This window comes from Zea mays, chromosome 5, assembly GCF_902167145.1.
Source record: "Zea mays cultivar B73 chromosome 5, Zm-B73-REFERENCE-NAM-5.0, whole genome shotgun sequence".
NCBI lineage: Eukaryota > Viridiplantae > Streptophyta > Magnoliopsida > Poales > Poaceae > Zea > Zea mays.
In genome coordinates this window covers 33234795-33257506 of record NC_050100.1, presented here as the reverse complement: position 1 = coordinate 33257506, position 22712 = coordinate 33234795, and the positions used below count along the sequence as shown (strand labels likewise).

The 22712-nt window shown below is 43.3% G+C and overlaps 2 protein-coding genes across 3 annotated transcripts; one reads left to right on the top strand and one right to left on the bottom strand.

The window, feature by feature from the left end:
* LOC103626197 (vegetative cell wall protein gp1-like) lies at positions 1–5092 on the top strand. 2 transcript variants are annotated; one of them, XM_035958991.1, is made up of 3 exons: positions 1–1141; positions 2095–2172; positions 3899–5092. In XM_035958991.1, the coding sequence occupies exon 1, from the start codon at positions 36–38 to the stop codon at positions 1053–1055; it is 1020 nt and encodes a 339-aa protein (XP_035814884.1). In that variant the 5' UTR covers positions 1–35; the 3' UTR covers positions 1056–1141; positions 2095–2172; positions 3899–5092. The 2 variants fall into 2 exon arrangements, with proteins under 2 accessions (XP_035814884.1, XP_035814883.1); XM_035958990.1 differs by having other exon boundaries at positions 1–2172.
* Positions 5093–12150: 7058 nt separating this feature from the next.
* LOC103628116 (ethylene-responsive transcription factor ERF096) lies at positions 12151–13150 on the bottom strand. The gene has a single exon (XM_020537638.1). It carries the CDS (start codon positions 13069–13071, stop codon positions 12658–12660), a length of 414 nt encoding a protein of 137 aa, XP_020393227.1. The 5' UTR covers positions 13072–13150; the 3' UTR covers positions 12151–12657.
* Between the last annotated feature and the right edge of the window lie 9562 nt (positions 13151–22712).

Here is a 22712-nt window from a genome sequence, read left to right as displayed (position 1 = left end):
AGCTTCGTTGTGTCCGCCTCTCCCTCTTTCGCGCCATGTTCCAGCGTACATTCACGTCCCTCCGTAAGTCCGCATGCACCTCTCCCCATGTCGTCCGGTCTGTCACACCGCTCGAGGGGCATGGGCGAGGTCGTCCTTCAGTGACAGCGGAGGACATGTTTAGGCCCCACCTCTGCCATCCTCTCATCCATGACCTTACTGCTGGTCTACCACTTTCTCATCTTCCCAATCCCACCAGCTTCCCTCCCACAGTCCCACCTTGCCCTCCTGCCTTCCCGACGACATCCCCTCTGCCTCCGACCACCCTCCCTCCCACCTCGCCCACCTTCCCTCCCGACGAGGTAACCTCTGCCTTTGATTCCGTTCGACTATGCCCGACCTCAGTCTCTGCCGCATCCACCGCCGTGGCCTCACCCACGGTCGCCTTCCCGATCCGGGCGAGCCTCGCCGTCATCCCCACCGTCGCGCCCTTGTCGGCCTCCCCGTCGCTGCGCCTCGCATCGGCGTCGTCCATCGTCGATGCGTCCGGGTCCTCCTCCCCGGCCTCCGCCCACTCCGGTCTCCCCAATCCGGTTGAGCCCCGTCGACATCCCCACTGTCGCGCCCTTGCTGGCCTCCCCATCCCCAGTCTCTGCCGCGTCCACCGGCGTGGCCTCACCCACGGTCGCCTTCCCGATCCGGGCGAGCCTCGCCGTCATCCCCACCGCCGCGCCCTTGTCGGCCTCCCCGTTGCCGCGCCTCGCATCGGCATCGTCCATCGTCGATGTGTCCGGGTCCTCCCCGGCCTCCGCCACTCCGGCCTCCCCAATCCGGTTGAGCCCCGTCGACATCCCCACTGTCGCGCCCTTGCTGGCCTCCCCGTCGTGGCGCCTCGCTCGGCACCTTCCGCCATCAACGCGTCCGGGTCCTCCTCTCCGACCTCCGCCCACTCCAGAACCAGCTCTCCGTCCCCGACGCCTCGGTGGGTGTTGCGCGTATCGCGCTTGCGTGAGAATTCAGTCACCAGAATCGCACCGCGCCTCCTTTTTTCCTCTTCTGCCCTGGCGCGTGTTTGATGTGGCGCAGTGTTTGGTCGTGCAGAACGCTGCTCGCGAGCAGGAGCGAGGAGTACATGCTTCTATTCCGGCTGCCTCCCGACAAGGTAATTGGATGTGCAGCCAACTGGTGCCGGGTGATCCCTAGCTCCTCCCTCCCTCTGTGCGATCTAGCTGTTGACTTTAGACTGATCTATTTGTTTCCAGATTGGCAAAGAAATAGCACCTCTAATGTTAGGGTCCCGACAGCACATTTGTGCATAGGTTCTGTTAGGTTGATTGTGCATATGTGCTGATGATGAGGTTTTGCATGAAAAACAAGAAGAAAAGTGGTGTGCGGTAGTTTGAAATTGTGATCGTGTTTTACAATTTGTAGTTACATTTGAATATTTGATTGGTGGCCGTGGTGCCAGCTCCAATCTATAGCCTTCCTAGGTCACTCTGTACGTACACTGGGCTGAGGAAGGGAGTGCCACATATTCTTGATTGACTGATTGTTGTCGGGTACTTGAATGCTCGTCGATTTTGGTTGATGCTTTTACTAACCCCCTTTCTGTTCATCTTTAAACTTTTAGAAATCTTGAGAAGAATAAATCATATCAAATGGCTGTAGGATTAGGTTCTGAAACTGAGGTGCTACTCTTCTTCGAGGGTGTAACAATTGTCTTAAGGATTAGGTACTGGTCGAAGGAATGCCCAATCAAGTGGTTGAAGGATTAGTTTCAGGAAGAGACAACAAAATGTTTCTTTTGAATCCCACTGAGCCATATGCGTTGTTGCATATTTAGACTTTGGAGTGTGAACCTATGTAACAGACATAATTAGTACAGCTCGTGGCTTGGATATCTGACACTTGATTTTGTTGCAGGAAGCATGTGATCAGTTCAGGGTTATGAACGACTACCTGAAACCTCATGTTCTCCCTTTGTCCCTATCTACTCATCATCACTAAATTTTTTGAGTGGTGGATTTTAGCATGTTTGCTGCCTATTTTGGATTTTTTTCTATTCTTTGATATAAGACATTTCTCTGATTCCTTTGTATCCTCTTTCATTTATAGGTAGTTTTCTTTGAGCTTTGTATGAGCACGGTTGCGATTTTGACACCATAGAACCTTCAGTATCTACATATTTGTAAGGTGAGTAACAATCATTCTTATTGCAAGGCACATTCTTCTTGATTCTTATTCCTAATATAATATTTGGCAAAACAATAAAATACAATGGTGCTTGTACCAGAGGTAGAATAAATATTTGTGCTTGCCTACGTATCATTGCTTTGAGAAGAAAGAGGTGGGGAAAAGAAACCCCCCAAGTTACAGACCACCAATACAAACAAACAAAGAGCAGTGACCCACTAAAATCAGCCCTAACAGAATTCATAGTATTCCATACAAATTCAACACTTATTAATCTAGGTTTATGCTTTTGATTCCATGTTTTATAAACACAGTTCATACATTATATGTATGTTTTTTACTATGAAAACAGATGAACTACTGTATATTTGATGATTAGATGAGAGAGCTGAGGTTACATATATGTAGGGAGGAGATCTATGTGGTTTATAGAAACAGAACCAATCAGATCTCCTCATATCCCTATCTATAGTAATGGAGCCAATCAGGATCCCCTCATATCTCTAGCTATCCTTATAACTATCAATCAGACTCAATCGGGATCAATCAGGGGCCAGCTAGCCATATATGGCTGATTGGGAGCCCAAGATGACGACAGAGAATCTGATCTGCTAACAGACTAGCCCACCATTCAAAAAAATCGATTGGGTTTGTGGTTTCCTTAGCAGCCTCGGTGTGTACTACTACGTTACTACGGCTGCACTAGGTCTTACATTCCAATGGAGGTAAATAGTCACTGGAAAATTATTTGGAGCTGTCTTTTGGAGTTGTTTTGATTTAGTGTTGATTGGTATTCTAGAGATTGAAGTTCAAGTAGAGCATCAATGGTCTTTGGAGTAAAGGAAAATAAAGAAGTTTAGGGGGTAAGGAAAGCATAGTCACCACATCAGCTTGGGAATTATTTTGTATCGAAGGTTATAGTGGAAGCTAGCCACCTGTCTGGTTATTTGTTCTCTGCACAAAACAATATCATACACCCATACTCTGCTCTTCGATCAGAGACTACAGTAAGTCTGTTGAGCTACTAGCAGTAGCACAGTGAGATGGCCGCGTGAAAATATAGAGAACATATCATGAGATGAATTTAAGATGTGATTATGTTAGCTTCTTAAAAAGGGTGTGCATGATAACTTTTATATACAGAAACTAAGTGTCAGTACACAGGTTTTCCAACATGTGTCAGTACACTTTAGTTTTTCTTACACTTTAGTTTTTCTTAGGATGGACTCTAATCAGGATAGCAGCCTGCAGTAGGAGTTAAAAAAACGCCATACATTATTTCATTCATGGGCAAATGTGTTTTCAAAGTTTTTTAAATAGTTGACAAAGACAGTTAGATTTCAGAATGGGTAGAGTTGGCCTACCTCTTGCTCAAAAATACAGTCAGCTTGAAAACAGAAACACAATTTCGGACCACTTCTTGTTGTTTTACTGTTATAAATCATATGATACAATACAATGACCCAAGCTTGGAGCATCCATCCAGAAATTCTTTATTAAGAAAAAAAATGATGCTCCAAATTAAAGATGCTCCATACTGGGGGCAGTTATTAAAGTAGTTAGGGCGCGCTGTTTTCAAATACCTACTGCATGCGCAATAACTGTATAACACGTATTTCACCAATAATACTTGGTTAGCGATGACTAAACTAATCACAGGAGCAAGCAATTGTGTCAAGATTGTCCAGTGGAGAGTAACTAACCTGTTGATTATTGTCGCCAACAGTTGAAGCATGACAATGTGATGGATCACTGAGAGAATAGCTGGCAACTCTAAAAAAATGATGAACACACGCGGCGTGATGAAGGAAACAGATTCCTTATGCTGCTGCCAGATCTCAAACCTTGAGAGACAGCACTGAGGAGATGAAATGGCAGGATTCTCTTTGTCTATCATTCAAAAGATGCTGCCTCATACCCTCTGTGTATAAATAGGGTCTCGATCGGCAGAGACTTGAATCATCAGGCAAAAAAGTCCGCTTCTCATATTACTTCTACCTCATTTCAAACACACAAGAACTTCCAGCCAGAGACTACAGGTCGATGTGTCTTGCCAAGTCCATAAGCTTGCCGTCCAGGCCTCAGTCCAGCGAAGCCGCAGTGCAGCAGGAGATGTGTATTCTAGAGGCGATCATCTCCTCACCATCAACATGTATCGTCACGATGTGTGACGGTTTGAGGAGGCTTGGAGACATCTACAGCAGTGTTGTGGAGATGACTCACTTGCCGAGCAACCAAGTTTGCTCTTCCCAGCAAAGGAAGATGCTGGACGGAGAAACTGAGTCTTCTCTCGAGCTGCTGGATCTCTGCAACACCATGCAGGAGATCTTCGTTGAGTTGAAGGCCATTATCCAAGAGCTGCAAGTGGCTCTAAGAAAAGGGGATGGTGCAACCGTCCAAGCCAAGATCCAGTCTTACAGCCGCTTGGTGAAGAAGGCTAAGCAGTCTTTCAAGAAGTCAAGCAAGAAGGCCGTTTCTGACAAGACAGACTGTGCAATGGTCAGGCTACTGACCAAGGCCAGGGAGATCGCCATCTCTCTACTTGAGTCCACGGTGCAGCTCTTGTCAAAGCAAATTGAAGTGCCGAAGCAGTAACTTGTCTCAAAGGCGTTTTCCAAGAGAAAAGCAGTTGTCTGCGAGGAGGACCAGTTACAGGCGTTAGAGTGCAGCATTGGAGATCTTGAGAGCGGAGCGGGACACCTGTTCAGGATATTAGTCTAGAGCAGGGTCTCTCTCCTAAACATTCTTAGCTCATAGATACTCCTTGTTGCTTTTGACGTCCTGTGATTGGCATCATCCGCATTTTTGAGGATTAGCTAATCTTGATGCTGCTTTACAATATGTATATAGAGTACAAATGTATATGAAAAAATCGGAAATGAAAAAAAGGACAGTTTTGATCCAATTCCTTTTTTGTTGACGTGGTTTTGTGCATTCAGTATGGATCGCTTTGTTTTCAGATCCTTGGTTAGTGGATCTTGTCCTTCATACAAGAAGCATGCCAGATCACAGCCACAATGGTTAAGCCGAGATAGCAGAATAAATTAGTCATCCAGATCCAAGTATGTAAACAGCAATACGAAGGGCATTCGAGTCTGTAAAATATACGATGATACCCAAGTCTGTAAACTGAAAGGCATTTTGTAACTTGAGATAGTACAACGATGTTGCTATTTGAGTGCTTTGTAAATTGTAACTGCGAATGAAGACTTCTAAACAAACTAGATGCAATTCAGTTAAAGGAAGATGATGTGACTGAATGCAATTACAATTTCCGAGTTTCAGTTTCTTGCTCCTGCTGTGCCTCCTCAACGCCTTGCATAACTGTAACGGCGTCGTGATCCTGTGCCTCTCCCATGCCTTGCACGAACGCACCGATCTGGTGCCCCTTCATCTCCTCCATGCCTTGAGTGATCCTTGCTGCTCGGACTGTGGAACACCGGGGCCATCGCTGCCCCACACATGCCCACCAAGGACGATCGCTGCCTCAACCTGTAGCCCATCCGCGGCATAACAAGAGGTCTCCATGGCCGCTGCAACTGTTCTGCGGGATCTGTCTCCAGCAGCAGGGGGGCTTCGAAGGAGTTAGGACAGGCGGCATTCGAAGCGATCAATCACCAAAGGAAGCGGTAGGTAGTAGATCATCCATTAAATGTATCTTTGGTGGGATAAAATTTGATATTGATAGCATGGCACCAAATGGTAGCAAGAGCTATCAACGTCCAACTTATCACTCAAAGAGATATGTTCTTTTAGTCCTTACAGAAATATGTATAAAGCCTTTATCGCTCCACATATTGTACAACAAAATCACCTCATCTGAAAGCTAAAATTACCTTTGAAAATTAAGATATTTATGTGGTATTTCATCAAGAACATTGCTCTAACTAAAGATGATCTAGCGAGAAAACATTGGAAAGGAAGTATGAAGTGTTGTGGATGCAGTTTAAATGAATCTGTTCAGCATCTCTTCTTGGATTGTTCTATTGCTAGATGCATTTGGAGAGGGGTACAAATCTTCTTTAACATATCACCACCTTTAAGCATACATCATATGTTTAGAAATTGGTTGAATGGAGTGGATGATACACTTAAGTACAAAATCTGGGAAGGAGCATGCACCTTGTGTTGGGTAATATGGCTATATCGAAATGACATGATTTTTAGGATAGGTGTACAATATACGTATAACCATCTGTCTTCATTTATGTGATACTTGTATTGTGTCAAGGAATTTGTATAGCGCCCGATAGGGCGCTACTTATTCTAGTGAAATATTGAAATCCCATCCAGTTTCGTCGGCGGCCATGGCTGGAAAGGAGGCTGGAGGAGAGGAATGACAGGCGGGCCCGTTCGTCAGTGAGTGATAAACTGGGCCGTGTGGGCTGTGGCATTGAGAGAAGGTGGGATGACCGGATGAGGACGCGGTTGGGCTGTCCACCTATGCGGCGGTTGGGCCAGCAGTCCGAAAGGGAGAGCACGCGCCATTGGCCTTGGTGGGCAGCGCAGCTGGGCTCCATCTTAGGAAGAAGAACGAAACTGGACCGCCTGTTAGCGAGCCGAGCTAGACCAGGGGGGAGGATGGAAAAATAAAAGAAAGATAACATAAGGGCTAATTTGGGAACCATTTTTCCAAGAGAAAATATTTCATTTTCCCTCGAGAAAATAAAAATCCGTTAGAAAAATAGAATTCCCAAACTAGTCCTAAACATTAAGGTTTTGGGTTGTATTTTGAAATGATTTCAGCACAAGAGAAGTTTTAACCTTTTTATAGGTTTTGCAAAATAGTTTTCTAACACAATTAAAAGTTTGAGGTTTAAACTTTTTAAAATAAAGTAAACTATTTTAAAGAAATCTTTTGAAACTTTTTAAGTTTAGGATATAGAGAAAACATATTTGTGGTTTAAATGAATTTTTCAATATATTTTGCAGTTAATTAAATAAATTTCACCAACATGAATGCAACATCTCTTGGAAAACCTTTATAATACATTTTATTACAAATTAACTAAACTTTGAAAAAAGGAAAATTATTAAATATTTTATTTAAATTAGCGTTTTCTAAATCTCTCTCTCCCACGCGCGCATATATATATATATATATATATATATATATATATATATATATATATATATATATATATATATATATATATATATATGGTGTTACAGTGGCAACTTCCATCACATTAGATTCAAATACATCTTATTATAGACATATGTGTGTGTTGCACATTCATGGCCACTAGTAATAACAATAAGGTTGAGGCTTTAATGAAATTTGGAATAGGTGATACCTCTTTTATTTTTATGTCAAATGTCTTACTTCTTCTCTACTATACAAAGCACCAGTATCTATTATTGCGCGTCACCACTTTTGAAAACAACCCTTGTATCTCTTTGTAATTAACCTACCGTTTGCACGCTCGGGTTGTCGGATTCTTGCCTTATCCTCTCGATGCCTCCATACTCTCCTTGATCCTACGCCCTAACAAACTGCACCGAGGGTGGCGCCACCACTTTTGTGCCTCATCCTCTCCATGCATGCCGCACTCGCCCCCTCCCACGACCTCGCTCCTCCATGGCACCCCTACCTTACTACCTCCAGAAAGTATTCCTCCTACACGATGCCTTGCTCCCGCCTCCACCTCAAGCTCACACGCCTCATGCTCGTGACATCCTCCATAGCCACCTAGTAGATCCATCCCATCCTCCATATTTGTTGTCCGTAGGAAAGTTTTGTGAATGCAGGCGCAATCCAATGTGACATTCGACAATTCCTTCCCTTCAACGCTACCGAAGTCTACTTCCATTCCTCCCCTCCCTATACCTCATGTTGCCGACGAGCTCGCCATGCCGGCAGAGGCATGGACTTTGCCGGAGACAAGGCCATAGGGCACCATAGCTAGCTAGGGCCGACACCATCAACATCGAAGCGTGTGTGCGTACCAAGAAATGATTACTCACATGCCCTTTTGCTCCATCAAAGATCCCAAGATGGTACATGCCATAATCCTTTCTTTTTGTTGGTGGTACCTTACCTTTATGAACATCTTTATTTGACTTATATACAACTATTAAAAAAATAAGCAGAATACACGTCGAATAATTTATGTGCCAACGTTCTGTACTAGTCTACACTATACTTAAAGCACCAGTTTCAATGGTCGTCCCGCGTCATCTTTTTACAAATAACTCCTCACAGCTATTTCAAATTAATCTGTTGCATGGCTATAGATTGTCAAACGGCGGTCCGGCATGGGCCAGACGCCCGCGGGCCACAACTCTGACCCATGCACGTCATGCTGGCCTGCTGACTGTGTCGGACCAACCCGTTAGCCCATCGACCCATTTGATTAAATCAGTGTAAAATGTTAAAAAACGGTGCAGGAGGTGGAGTTCGAACCCATGCCCTGATAGAAGAAGGACGAGAGACATTGAGTGAAGCTGTCTAACCCCAGTAGAACATAATATTGAATATTAAAAAGATGTTTTTAATATTGAATATAAATTGTATATATGTATATACGTTTTTTGTAAAAAAAATATAATCGTGTCGGGCCGGGCCAGCACTACGGGCCGAGGCTACAGCCCAAGCACGACACGACGTTCTTTACTCTTGCTAGCATTATGTCGTTTCTGAGACCACATAGGCGCAATGGACTTCATGGTGTTTGAGGTTGCTGAATTGGATGGAGCAACAATGATTTGCCACACTAACAGTAAAATGAAAGGTTATTTGTTGGTTTTAAACGTTAGTAATTGATACGAAGTAGCATAATTTATATAGAGCACATACAATTTTTATTGATGCCTGACTTTAGCAATCACTTCATATTTTGATTCATCTTTTTTATAAGTTTGAGTTCATGTGACTTATTTTAGAAACTTTAGCTCACAAACTTTCTCTTATTTGATCTCTGTATGGTGGAATTATGTCATTTTATAATCTCTGTTCGTTTAGTTAATCGTTGTGAACTCTTTTCTAATCGTTCACTTTATTAGCCGTGTTGTACCATGACATATTACATGGAGTAAACAATAACATCAGTTAGCCAAATCAAAAAAAATATTACACGGAGAGCGGAGACAATCAATAAAAAATCTTGAAATTTTTTTGGTGGATAATTTACGTGGGTATTGTTGTAAGCCGTCGCAACGCACGGGCAACCGACTAGTGTGTACATAATGAACGAGTTTGCCGAGCTCCTTGTTTGTTGGCCATTAATTAAGGGCAGCATGGACACAAATAGGAACCATCATGGTAACTTGTAATACCATAGGTGAATGCAAAAATAAATAAAAAAGAAGGGAAAACACGGCTAGTTTACAAAGAAAGAAAGTATTTCATGAATCATACTACAAGTTGATAGATCGAATTAAATCTCACTGAAAAAAAACACGAGATTTCAGAAAAAAGAAGTTTCCACATTACAAACGAGTCCTAGCTAAAAGTGCAGGAGAAAAAGCCGCAGCCACCCCCCGCATGCATGCACTTCTATTCTAGCTAGAAGAAACTCTCTATTCGGAGGAGCATCCAGTGTGCCCTTTTAATTTGCAGTGAGAACAGTCAAAGATATCCAGGGATAGAGCTGTGTAGCACGTGCCGCGGTTGACCAGCAGTCGGCCGGCGCCCGGCAGGCCGCCGTTTGACGAGCGAGTATGGACACAAGGGGGCTGAATATTTCCCGAGCGATTGCCAACATAGCCACACAGTTCTACTATACTGCCACTTGTGAGCCGCGCCGTGAGCGACGTGAGGGCGATCGAGGCACCGCCTTGAACTCTGGCCACTACTTGCTCCCGTCGTGCTCTGCCCTAGAGCTCGATGCATGTCGTTCTCGTTCCTCTGGTGGCGCCGACTTAAAAATAGTTTCTTCTTGAGCTAGCTGCTAACGACTGCCCAGTACTTTACTTGCATGCACTATAGTACTACTGCCAAGTCACCTAGTTGCTATTTGATTTACGAAATGTAACGTAAATAGTAATGATAATGGTTTACTCTTAAGTGCCGACGGTAATAAATTTAAATAAGCCGATATTAATTTTTAGTGTGGTGTAACTCAGCTCCGAGGTCGTTGACGGTTGAGTCGACCTTTCTCTCTTTGGGATCTATTTGGGCATGGAAATCTCACGGTTCACAAACCGGCAGACTTGCTGGATCGGTGGATCTTCGAGCGATGATGGATGTTAAGTAGAAAGGACGCCAACACAGCACTCACGCCAGACCAAAGAATAAAAAAAAAACTTGACCTATTTCAAACTATAACATTATAGTATTTTACACGGTCATATACACGCTCCACTGGATCATGCGACAAATACTCACACAAGCCTAGAAAACTCGGCTCTCGAACACCCTTACGGGTAGGGGTGGACACTTTTTTACCATAAACCGAAAACCGAACCGTACCGAAACGAACCGAAATTTCGGTTTTTTCGGTAGTTCGATTCGGTTTCAGTTTTTATATCTCAGAAGTTCGGTTTTCGGTATCGTAATCGGTTTTCGCCGTATACCAAACCAAAATACAAAAAAACCCGAATACCAAACTTTATCAATTCTAAATTTTGACTTTTAGATTATGTGAACTAAATGTGTGAAGCAATTAAATTGGTATGCACTTATTTATATGTGATGTATGATTTATCTCTAAACATTTGTACCTATATAATTTTTACTTTTTAAAATTATGTGTAATCTATCATATAAACTTGTTGTATGTGTTGTCTTGAGTATAAGTTTGGTATTCGGTTTTTACCGAAAAACCGAAGTAAAAAACCGAAACCGAAGTTTTCGGTTTTTATTTTCTAGAAAACCGATCGGTTTCCAATGTCTAGAAAACCGAAGTTTTTTAAAACCGAAAAACCGAACCGAAATTTCAAAAAAAAAAAAACCGAATGCCCAGCCCTACTTACGGGCTTATTTGGGAGAAGGGGAATGAAGTAGATTAGAGAGGCTAAAATCTCACATGGTTGCAATGCAACCTCCGCTCGACCTTAGACATGTGATTTCATATGGTAGAAGGACGATAGATTTTTTTAATCTTAACTTATATGAAAGAGTTTAACCTACGGATATAATAAGGAGTGCTATTGAGATCACCTATCTAGTTCAGCGCGCTAGTGATGATCCAGTCGTGACAAACAAACAAAAAACAAGCATGTTTTGCGCGTAAAGGTAAAAATGACTTTTTTTACATGACTAAATTTTAAACTAACATTTTTAGACTCAGCTATAGTACAACTAACTTAAAACACAACCCACAACAAACAATTCATAATTCTCCTACAGCCAAACTAACATCAATGAAGTTATTTGTTATTTGAACAACAACTAAACAACTAGACAAGGAGAAGCAGTGAATGTAAAACTGGTCATATTTGCTTCTTTAATTCAAGCATATCAGATTTGCACAGGTTATAGAGGCATTGGCGCGCCTTCGAGATGCATGTAAACAACGAGTCGACCTTGTTGCGAAAGCAAAGCTATGATTCACTAAAATAAAAAAAACACACTGTACATTTTAGGACCCTTACGAAGAAAGAATATACACAGAATACTGTATTTTTTTATAAACCTTGTAAATATATCGAGGTTTAATATAGTTCATCTTTCCCTTAAAAACACCATAATATACTAGTATCAGTGTAGTACTACACTTTAGGAAAACTTGTTGTGCATTACTAGTGCTACTATAGTAGTACAACAATCAAATTCACATTTTATGTCAGAAAACATATACGATACATGCATATACTTAATTTGCGTCCAATATGCTAGTCAGCCAACAAATTAAACAAAAGCAAGGACGAAAGATCATGTAAATGCGTGCATACATGCCAACCCCAATAAAATAAACATATAAATTTGACCATCACGTGTTGCATTGCGATGCTAGTTCGAATAAAGAAGAATTAATAAGGAATATTACGGTTCATGCACTGGAAGATAACAAATTTATCGAAGAACATACCAGGAATAATGTTTGTTTTGCCATACATTGTGTTGCGCACATTGGTAACTGCAGACTCCATGCATTACATTCGTCGACCAGCAAATATGCATGGCTCGCGCGTGCATTATTCACCATTGTTCCATGTAGACGTCGTACATGCATATATAATGCACGGCCATCAGGCTAAAACCCCCTTTTTATGCATGCATGGCGTGCGTATACACACGTCTATCCAATGCAATGCAGACTTTGTTATTATTGAGCACCAGATGGAAGCATTTTATTTTTTTTAATTTAGTATATAACGACCATGTATAATGAGATGGTGCTCACCCCATGCATGTATATTGTTTATATATACTAGTAGTTTGTAGTGGTATGTGGTCCATTTTGCAGATTATTATTATTATATGCATGTAGTACTTGTTTAGGTCATTTCCTCGTCATATGCTCGCCCTGCACTGCACTGCATGCAGCATGCAAGCACATCGGAGACGTGCACGTAGAGTCGTAGACGTACGCACGCCTCTCAGTGACGGCCGTACTTGCCGTCGTCGAGGAGGTCCTCAAGGACCTTGTCGTCCAGGTACTCCAGCTCAATCTTCTCCCCGTCGTCCCCGGCGCGGCCCCTCCCCGCCGCCCCCCTCGACGAGGCAGTGGCGGCGGGGGCAGACGACGACGACGACGACCCGCCGCCCCTGCCGCTGCCGGCAGCCCCAGCGATCTCGCCAGGGAAGTTGAGCACAGCCGTGGCGCCGCGCTGGGCGAACGCCGCCCGGTCGTACGCCCGCGCCGCCTCCTCGGCCGTGTCGAACGTGCCGAGCCAGACCCTAGCCCCACCGCGCTCCGCGTCGCGGATCTCGGCGGCAAACTTGCCCCACGGCCGCTTCCGGACGCCGCGGTACTTGGTGCCGCCGCCACCGGCGTCCTTACCAGCCTCCATGGATCCGCCGCCTGCCTGCTGGCCTAGCTTCGGTGAGCTAGCTCTAGCTAGCGTGCAGTGTGGCAGTGACCTAACTATATCGGCCGAGTGCTCTGTGGCTCGCTCTATGCATGTGGTGCGGGCTATTTATAGAGGTTATAGGAAAGTGTGATGGTGCTGCCTAAAGTGGGGCATACGCGTAGCTAGCTGTGTATATACTACTTGCATGTACGTACGTATACGGATAATTAACGGATTCTTCCATCATTACTTGCTACTACGTACTATGCATATGCCGCGCAAAGAGCATATGGGTGTGTTTTGTTGCATTAATTGCACTAGCTTGGATTGTACTGATGGCCAGAAACTTATTATTTTGTTAGCCAGATCTGTTGGAGAAATAATACATCCAAACACACCCTATACGTACGGCTATACGTATACGTAGGTACATGTGTGTGCAAGCGCTGGGTTCAGACAGCCGGCAGAGAAAGCAGAATGCAGAGTGCCTAGCGTCGAAATCAATAGCCGGCCGGCTGCGCAAAACACGGTAGTACAAAATACTCCCAGCTTGCTAAAATAACAAGCTACGCACCCTCTCTCTGCAGAAAGGTAAAAAGAATAACTGGGTCGTCGTTGAAAAATTCAACCTGCTCACTGAGATTCGCGCCACAGAGGACTGCATGAATTGGTGGGATATACTGTCTGTTTGTTTTGGCTTCCGGTGTCAGTTTATACAGTTGTTGCGAATGTAGAAATCTATCGCTTCCTAATCCCTAAACAGTGCAGATTGCTTTATCTTCCTCTACATATAAGTTCCCACGATATCGAGATTTTAATTTCGTGGAATATAGATTATCAGAAAAACTCTTTCTTTAGAACAAAGTTGTTCTAAACATACACATATATACTTCCTCTTGGTAAGAGTAATTTTAGCAAGGCTCTACTCTCGAGACAAATCTTCTTACTCCAATAGAGTTCCGGCAAGAAAGCAGGGCCGTTCAAGAGTATTTTGGAGCCTCTCTCTCCCTCTCTAAATTAAAGAAATTATCACATTCATGAACAAAAATAAATTATGTTAAGCACAATATAATCTTTAATATTTATAAAATGAGAAATATAAATTATAGCCATAAATACTTACTTGCACTTGATACCATGACAAAAAGTTTCTTCAGACATTTTGCACTTATATCACTCGGTGTCGGGTAAGATAAGTGTTTAGGACAAAAAAAATTAGACTTAATAACTTATATTAGAGCGGCGACTTCGAGCTCCGGCTCTCCAACTTCTTCGAGAGAAATCTGATTCTGGAGATTAGGCCACCCACTCCACACATCACCTCCGTGAATTGCCCGTGCAATGTCAGGTGAGTCACGGACCATGTGTGAAGATAATGCTGAACTTGAGGTAACGTGGCGTGTGCCCGTGCAATGCAACCAGCTTAGATCATGAACCTAGTATCAGGAAATTGATGAATTGGTTTAGTCTCTTAGCGAATGTGCCCATGACTATGAACATCGTAGCGCGCACGGCGTGGGATTGGGGCACCAACTAGTGAGGGCATGAGGGCGTCGATTTGTTTCTTAGATCTACGTTGATTTCTATCTCAACATCAGATATATGGTATACAATATACTCGGTGCATACTTGATACTTGGAGGCTAGGACCCCATACCTTTGGGGGACTAGGGCACCTGCCCACCTGCCCCTCCTATAGGATTGGCCCTGCCGGCAAGGCCCCTAAAATTTAGACGTAAACCTCTTTTCAGCGAGAGATGCCTTCCTACTTTTCCGTGTTAGATCTAAGGGCTTAATAAGAAACATAATCACTAGTTCGATTATTTTGATACCTAATTGTTGGTCACTTGCTTTTGACTCACGAGAGAAACCAAGAACAAGGTAACACAAATGGGTTAATTTTTCTTTCTCCCTTTAGTAAATTCCATTTTCTGAAGGGGTTGACCAAAGGGAGTAGGCAAAATATGAATGAAATCTTAGAGCATTTTGAGTATGAAAGAATAATACAATGAATCGTAATGAAATAACATAGCAAATCATCTTAGATAATTAATTCAATTTCATCTCCTTTCATTATGAACTGTTACAAAGATACCTTCGGCTTTGCAAAAGTGAGCATGAAGGTAAAATGAAACACCTTCGAAGGCAGAGAATACATAGTCCCATCCGCTCTCCACCGTGCCCTAATGCATGGAATTGTTCCTCTATTTACAGTGGTAAGATATAAGCTTCGTATGAAACCACAAACAAACCTACAAGCCTTATTTACATGATCTACAAAATTTGTCAGGGAAGAGCTGTCATTTCTTCTTTCTGTCATGCTGGCCAAGTTTTCTTATTCTTCCTTTCCTCTTCTACTTCGTGTGTCGATGCCACAAAGCCGAAGCCCTTTCCTTCGACCTCATCTGTCTGTTAGTCCTTTAGGGATGAGGCGCCTCAGCATTGCATCCGTTCCATGCGCCAGTTTGGACAAAGGTTGGCTTCGATATTCTTTGGTAGCACCTGAAACATGTTTTGGTACATAATGCAATACTTCGAGGAACTTTGGTAGTAGAGGCCCCCAATAGTAGCCCCATGCAGGATTGGTTCGTTTTACATAATGAGCTCAGACCGCAAAGTGAATAAGGGAGGCCTTTAGCTGAAGGGCCCGAAAAACACCTTCACAAAGCTCGTTATTAAAACAACTTTGAAGTTCTTGTCTAGTGGGGGCCATGTTGGAGTGAGTGAAGACGAGCATGTTCTCGATTACTACACCCATTTTTGTATAAAAGAAACTGAACTCGCGTGGTTGTGTATGTCATTTACTACTGTTGCGCGCTGCTTCTGGTTTTTTCTTTTCCTTCGAAGATTGCTTCAAACTAGCGCCCCTTTTTAGCCTAGCTTTTTACACCTGTTGAGAGCTTTGTTATCTCACAGAGATGCATGAGAGAAGGTAGCCTCCAAACTCACCTTGGTGTTGGTGTCTAATGTTCCTCGGGTGAAAGAGGAGGCTTCGTTTGTCTAGAGCGGACTTATGACTTAGGCAGCCGAGCCAACTGACAAAGATGTTCTGGCTAATCTGATATATCAGTGATCCTGATTTAGTTCGACTTGGGGGGCGAGGACACGACGCTAATGCCAAAGGAAGACGATGGGCTTCGGTTTCCACTACATAATATTGTGGTAGGAGTGCTAAAAAGGTTAAATATATATTTATACCAGCTTACTCCTAACGCAATCATAAGGATCTAGGTTGTTATTTGGGTTGTACGAAGATAGGGCATATAGCCGAATGCAGAATACATCTGCCACATCCATGAGTTACACAATCAAATGAAGGTCGTTGGGGTGGATCAACTTCATAAAATTTTGGATGTTATAACTTTGCTTATCTAAGGAAAGCACAGTTTCGGTTCTTGCATATCGTAGTAAATGGCCAATTTCTTGCGCAAAGGAATGGTTCTATATTAACAATGATTTGGAAAAAAGAGAAGATATTAAGGGTATAATTCAGAGGCTTATCTAGCCCAACTTTGGGTTCAAGAGGCCTACTTGCTACATGAACTTCGAGGCCTAGGACTCCTTAATTGCCTTCAACGCTGTTGTACCCACATTGGTACAAGAGATCTTGTTCAAGAACACATGGTGTTCAACGTATGGCCGCTTATGGCTGAATGGGCTATGCTGAGGTTGGCGAAGGGCATCACTTTGAAAGAAGAGTCGGGGTTGGTTAGACTGAAGTTTACGTACAAATTTGAGAGTGGGTTCGGAGAGCCATGTCAAAAATGGCTAGAAGCTATCCAGGAGATCAATGAGATCCTTGGGAACTGCAATAAGGAAGACGAAGCACTAAGCATGGCCTTTGGAGCTTAGAAAAACACCGGTTGAACCGTGTTTTCAATGCTATTGGGTTTGTTTATCCCGACTACCCCCTATCTAACTCAAGGTGGGGGGAGAAAAACTAAAGCAAGCAAAGTTTACCATGAAATGCTAAATGATGAAGAACATCTTCAAGGAAAGGGTGACTGACATAGAGCCGAGGTTAGTTATAGAAGCTTCGGGGGTGCCAAAGGTATGAAGTGTTCTTTTAATCGACTTTAAGTTAGAATGTGCTTCGTGGGGCCTTTCTTTGATGGCTTTGGTCATATTTTTATACGCATGTTTTGAGGATGGGTAATTGTTGAGTTGCCTATACATGACGAAACTCCTCTGGCCAAAATGGAGGCGGAGCTGAAGAGAACCTTGCTTTCGTCATCTTCGATAGAGACCTCGAAGGAAGGCAAACATGTAACTCTTGTAATAAGTGCCTTCTCTTCGAGGATATAGTCAAAGAGGGTGATGAACCTGAGACTACTTTAGAGGCTTCGGGAGGGTCACCTCAAAAGCGATAATGACAAAAGAGATCAGTATGTGCATAGCAATCACAACAACAACAATAGATGGAGAGTTGACTGCAGTTGCATAGCTAGCGCCAGCAGAGGAAGTTAAAGCTAGAGTTGTACTTGCGCCACCAGAAGTGGCCGGATCCAAGGATGGTACTCTAGAGATTATTCTAAAAGATGATAATGATAAAAATGTCATGGGTCCAAAGAGTCAAAGGTGTCAATAGGGGAGAAGGTCTCTAGAGCAGAAGGTCCATATATATAAGGAAATACTAGAACATGGCAGTTCGTGATCTATCATTCAGCCGGCAAACAAATGACCGTCGAACAAATCGCTGAGACGAGTGCTTTTGCTGAGAGGCTAGGTTATTCGTCCAGACCAACTGTTTTGTCAATAGATAGATGGGCTCGTGGCTAATGCAAAAGGTGGTTTTGTGGGATATGGTGAGCAACATATGTGGACACATAAGTCGGGCTTGACTCGGCTCCCCTATTATGACGACCTGCTCCTTTCACACAACATTGACGTGATGCCCACTGAAAAGAATGTTGCTGAAGCACTTTGGGCAATAATTATAGACATTCCTGATAAGTGAAAGGATAACGTAAAGGTAAGAGTGGATCTAGCAGCGTTATGTGATAGACCAAACCAAGAGATGAAGTCGCCTAGTGGTGGAAAGACATGGAGAAGGTCTAAGGCTGATTTTGTCCTAAGCAGGGCCTAGAGGAAGGAAGTACTTCAGTGGATCAAGATGTTGATGTTCCCTGATGGGTATGCAGCTAACCTGAGTAGGGGGTGAACTTATCTACTCTGCGAGTCTTAGGGATGAAGAGTCATGACTTCCACATATGGATTGAATGAATTCTTCCTGCGATGGTTCGAGGCTATGTCCCTGAGCATGTCTCGCTAGCGCTTTCAGAGTTGAGCTATTTCTTCCACCAGCTTTGTGCAAAAGAATTATCTCGGACCGTGATTGCACACTTCGAAAGATTGACACTCGTGTTACTATGTAAGCTTGAGAAGATATTTCCACCCAGCGTCTTCAATCCAATGCAGCATTTGATTCTTCATCTCCCCTATGAGGCACGAATGGGGGGCCATGCAGGGACGTTGGTGTTATCCAATCGAGAGCTGTCTAAAGACTATTCGAAAGAAATGTTGAAATAAATGCAAGATCAAGGCATCCATTGCAGAGGCATACATTCTAGAGGAGGTGTCAAACTTCACAACAACTTACTATGGTGACAAACTGTCGAGCGTGCATAATCCACCCTCTCGTTACAATGATGGCGGCAATGAATCGAACCTCAGCATATTTAGAGGCCAACTCGGAAGCGCAAGTGGTTCGACCACCAAGACCCTAACATATGAAGAGTGTCGTCATATCATGCTATATGTATTGACCAACCTTGAAGAGGTGACGCCATACATGGAACAATTTCTTCATGAGTTCTGGCATCGATCAAGGGGCCCAACTCCACAGGAATATGATAGCCTTCTTAGAAAGGGTGCGAGAAATGGATTGCCCAATTTCATTTCCCGGTTCAAACATAAGGTACGTGCTTAGTTTGTCAAAGAGATCCGTCTATGAACTCAATTTAGCATCTTTTAACTTGCGAATACTTGCAGGGCCAAAGAGATCCGTCTATGAGTGCCGAGTTGAGACAAGTAGCCAATGGCTTTGCTTATAGTGTCAATAAATAATCTGGGTATGACGTTAATGGATATCATTTTCGCACAACAAGCTAGGACCAAAGTTGGCCCAATCAAAAAACAACATGTTCTGGAGTCTTTACGTCCGGCCTTGACGAGGTCGATTATTTTGGATGAATCGAAGAAATATATGAACTCAATTTTCATGGTTCTAAACCTCTTACTCAATTGATATTCAAATGTCATTGGTTTGACCCTCAAGTGACGAGATGGACAAATTCTAATATTGGGATAGTCAAAATTCGACAAGATTCTACCTTACTAGGAGACAATGCCTATAGCATGGCCCAACAGGCCACAGGAGTATGTTATCTTCCATATGCATGCCAAACAAAAGAACACCTTAAGGGTTGGGATGTTGTGTATAAGGTATCGTCTCCCTTAACGTCCCATACTTCGAGACAGGCGGTCGTTGATTTGGCCGGATGGGGAGAGGCATGTAACTTTATGTACTCCATGCTTATTCATATTATGTGTTCAAATTCATAATATAAACTAATACTTTTTATTTATCACTTGGATAGGTCTTGGATGGTTTTGGAGAATGATGAGGGTCACGGCCGCAACCCCAATGGCATCCTTGGCCTGTTGTGCAGGGAACACTTCCCTGGACTGGTTGAGTACGCTAGAATGACGGGCCTAGCCTACACCTTCGACCACTACGCCGCCGCCCCCGATGTAGTAGACCGGGACGGCAGGGAATTCAACAACAAGGCAGAGCAAGTGAAGCAAGAGCTGTGGGTAAGTCTTACTATAATGTAAAATATGTCACATTTGTTGCACATTCTTGAAAAAATGTATGGATACATCGTCTTTGTATACATGATTTCTTCAGATGCGAGGCTGGATACGAGGCTAGGGCGGATGTGGTGGCCACACCACGAGCTGTAAGAAGCTCGTCATGGACATGCACTACGAGGCACGAATCCAGGCCATCGTCACCTACCACGGCTCCATCCTTAGGGAGAAGGTGACCAAGTAGCAAGCCCGAACCATGTCATTAACCAGGGACCAATACTTGCATGTAAATACAACACTTTAATATCCGTGACAAAAAATTTTCCTTAATTTTATCTTCTGATATGCAGTGTACGTGTTTACTTTGTAGATGATTCCTTATTGGTGTGTCGCACATCCTCAATGCTGGGAGCAGATGGTGGATAGGTGGTGCTCGCCTGAGTGGGACGAGGCGCACAACGCTAGCCGGGAACGGTGTCTGATGATGCAAGGTCCCTCCCACCACCAAGGCAGCCACAGCCTAGGTGAAAGTCGCCTAGAGGGGGGTGAATAGAGCGAAACTGAAATTTACAAAATTAATCACAACTACAAGTCGGGTTAGCGTTAGAAATGATAATGAGTCCGAGAGAGAGGGTGCAAAACAAATCGCAAGCAAATGAAGAGTGTGACACGCGGATTTGTTTTACCGAGGTTCGGTTCTTGCAAACCTACTCCCCGTTGAGGAGGCCACAAAGGCCGGGTCTCTTTCAACCCTTACCCTCTCTCAAACGGTCCCTCGGACCGAGTGAGCTTTTCTTCTCAATCACTTGGAACACAAAGTTCCCACAAGGACCACCACAAGATTGGTGTCTCTTGCCTCACTTACAAGTGAGTTTGATCGCAATGAAGAATCAAAGAAAGAAGAAAGCAATCCAAGCGCAAGAGCTCGAAAGAACACAAGCAAATCTCTCTCACTAATCACTAAGGCGTTGTGTGGAATTTGGAGAGGATTTGATCACTTGGGTGTGTCTAGAATTGAATGCTAGAGCTCTTGTAAGTGGTTGAAGTAGGAAAACTTGGATGACTTGAATGTGGGGTGGTTGGGGGTATTTATAGCCCCAACCACCAAACTAGCCGTTTGGGTGGAGGCTGTCTGTCGTATGGTGCACCGGACAGTCCGGTGAATTATAGCGCCCTGGCTCCGAGAATTCCCGAAGGTGAAGAGTTTGAAGTCGATTCACCCTGGTGCACCGGACACTGTCCGGTGGTGCACCGGACAGTCCGGTGCGCCAGACCAGGGTGCCTTCGGTTGTCCCTTTGCTCCTTTGTTTGAACCCTTTTTCTTGGTCTTTTTATTGGCTTATGGTGAACCTTTGGTACCTGTAGAACTTATAAGCTTGGGCAAACTAGTTAGTTCAATTATTTGTGTTGGGCAATTCAACCACCAAAATTAGTTTAGGAAATAGGTGTAAGCCTAATTCCCTTTCAATCTCCCCCTTTTTGGTGATTGATGCCAACACAAACCAAAGCAAGTATAGAAGTGCATAATTGAACTAGTTTGCAAAGAGTAAGTGCAAAGGTTACTTAGAATTTGAGCCAATAAATATCACTTACTAGATATGCATGGATTGTTTCTTTATTTTTAACATTTTGGACCACGCTTGCACCACATGTTTTGTTTTTGCAAATTCTTTTTGTAAATCCTTTTCAAAGTCCTTTTGCAAAGTAGTTAAAGGTAAATGAATAAGATTTTGAGAAGCATTTATAAGATTTGAAATTTTCTCCCCTAGTTTCAAATGCCTTTCCTTTGACTAAAATAAAACTCCCCCTCAAATAAATTCTCCTCTTAGTGTTCAAGAGGGTTTTAAGATATCAATTTTGAAAGTACTACTTGCTCCCCCTTTTGAACACAAAAAGATACTAATTTGAGATTTACCAATTTGAAAATCATTTTTAAAATTAGGGTGGTGGTGCGGTCCTTTTGCTTGGCTCATACTTTCTCCCCCTTTGGCATGAATCGCCAAAAACGGATACTTTGAGTGAGATATAAGCCCTTTGTTGAACTACTCCCTTTGGCAAATAAAACATATGAGTGAAGATTATACCAAAGACGGAGAGTGAAGCGGAGCGACGGTGAGGGATGAGTAGTAGAGTGGAGTGGAAGCCTTTGTCTTCGCCGAAGACTCCTATTCCCTTTCAATATATCTATGACTTGGTTTGAAATACACTTGAAAACACATTAGTCATAGCATATATAAAAGAGATATGATCAAAAGTATATTTATGAGCTATGTGTGCAAGTTTAGCAAAAGAAATTCCTAGAATCAAGAATATTGAGCTCATGCCTAAGTTTGGTAAAAGTTTGTTCATCTAGTGGCTTGGTAAAGATATCGGCTAATTGATCTTTAGTATTAATGTATGCAATCTCGATATCCCCTTTTTGTTGGTGATCCCTAAGAAAATGATACCGAATGGCTATGTGTTTAGTGCGGCTATGCTCAACGGGATTACCCGCCATGCGGATTGCACTCTCATTATCACATAGAAGAGGAACTTTGGTTAATTTGTAACCATAGTCCCGCAGGGTTTGCCTCATCCAAAGCAATTGTGCGCAACAATGGCCTGCGGCAATATACTCGGCTTCGGCGGTAGAAAGAGCGACCGAATTTTGCTTCTTTGAAGCCCAAGACACCAAGGACCTTCCCAAGAACTGGCAAGTCCCCGATGTGCTCTTTCTATTAATCTTACACCCCGCCCAATCGGCATCCAAATAACCAATCAAATCAAATGTGGATCCCCGAGGGTACCAAAGCCCAAACTTAGGAGTATAAGCCAAATATCTCAAGATT

Bases quoted from the DNA above. Each gene is read 5' to 3' on its own strand.
- LOC103626197 (XM_035958991.1), top strand. From the start codon at position 36: ATGTTCCAGCGTACATTCACGTCCCTCCGTAAGTCCGCATGCACCTCT.
- LOC103628116 (XM_020537638.1), bottom strand. From the start codon at position 13,071: ATGGAGGCTGGTAAGGACGCCGGTGGCGGCGGCACCAAGTACCGCGGC.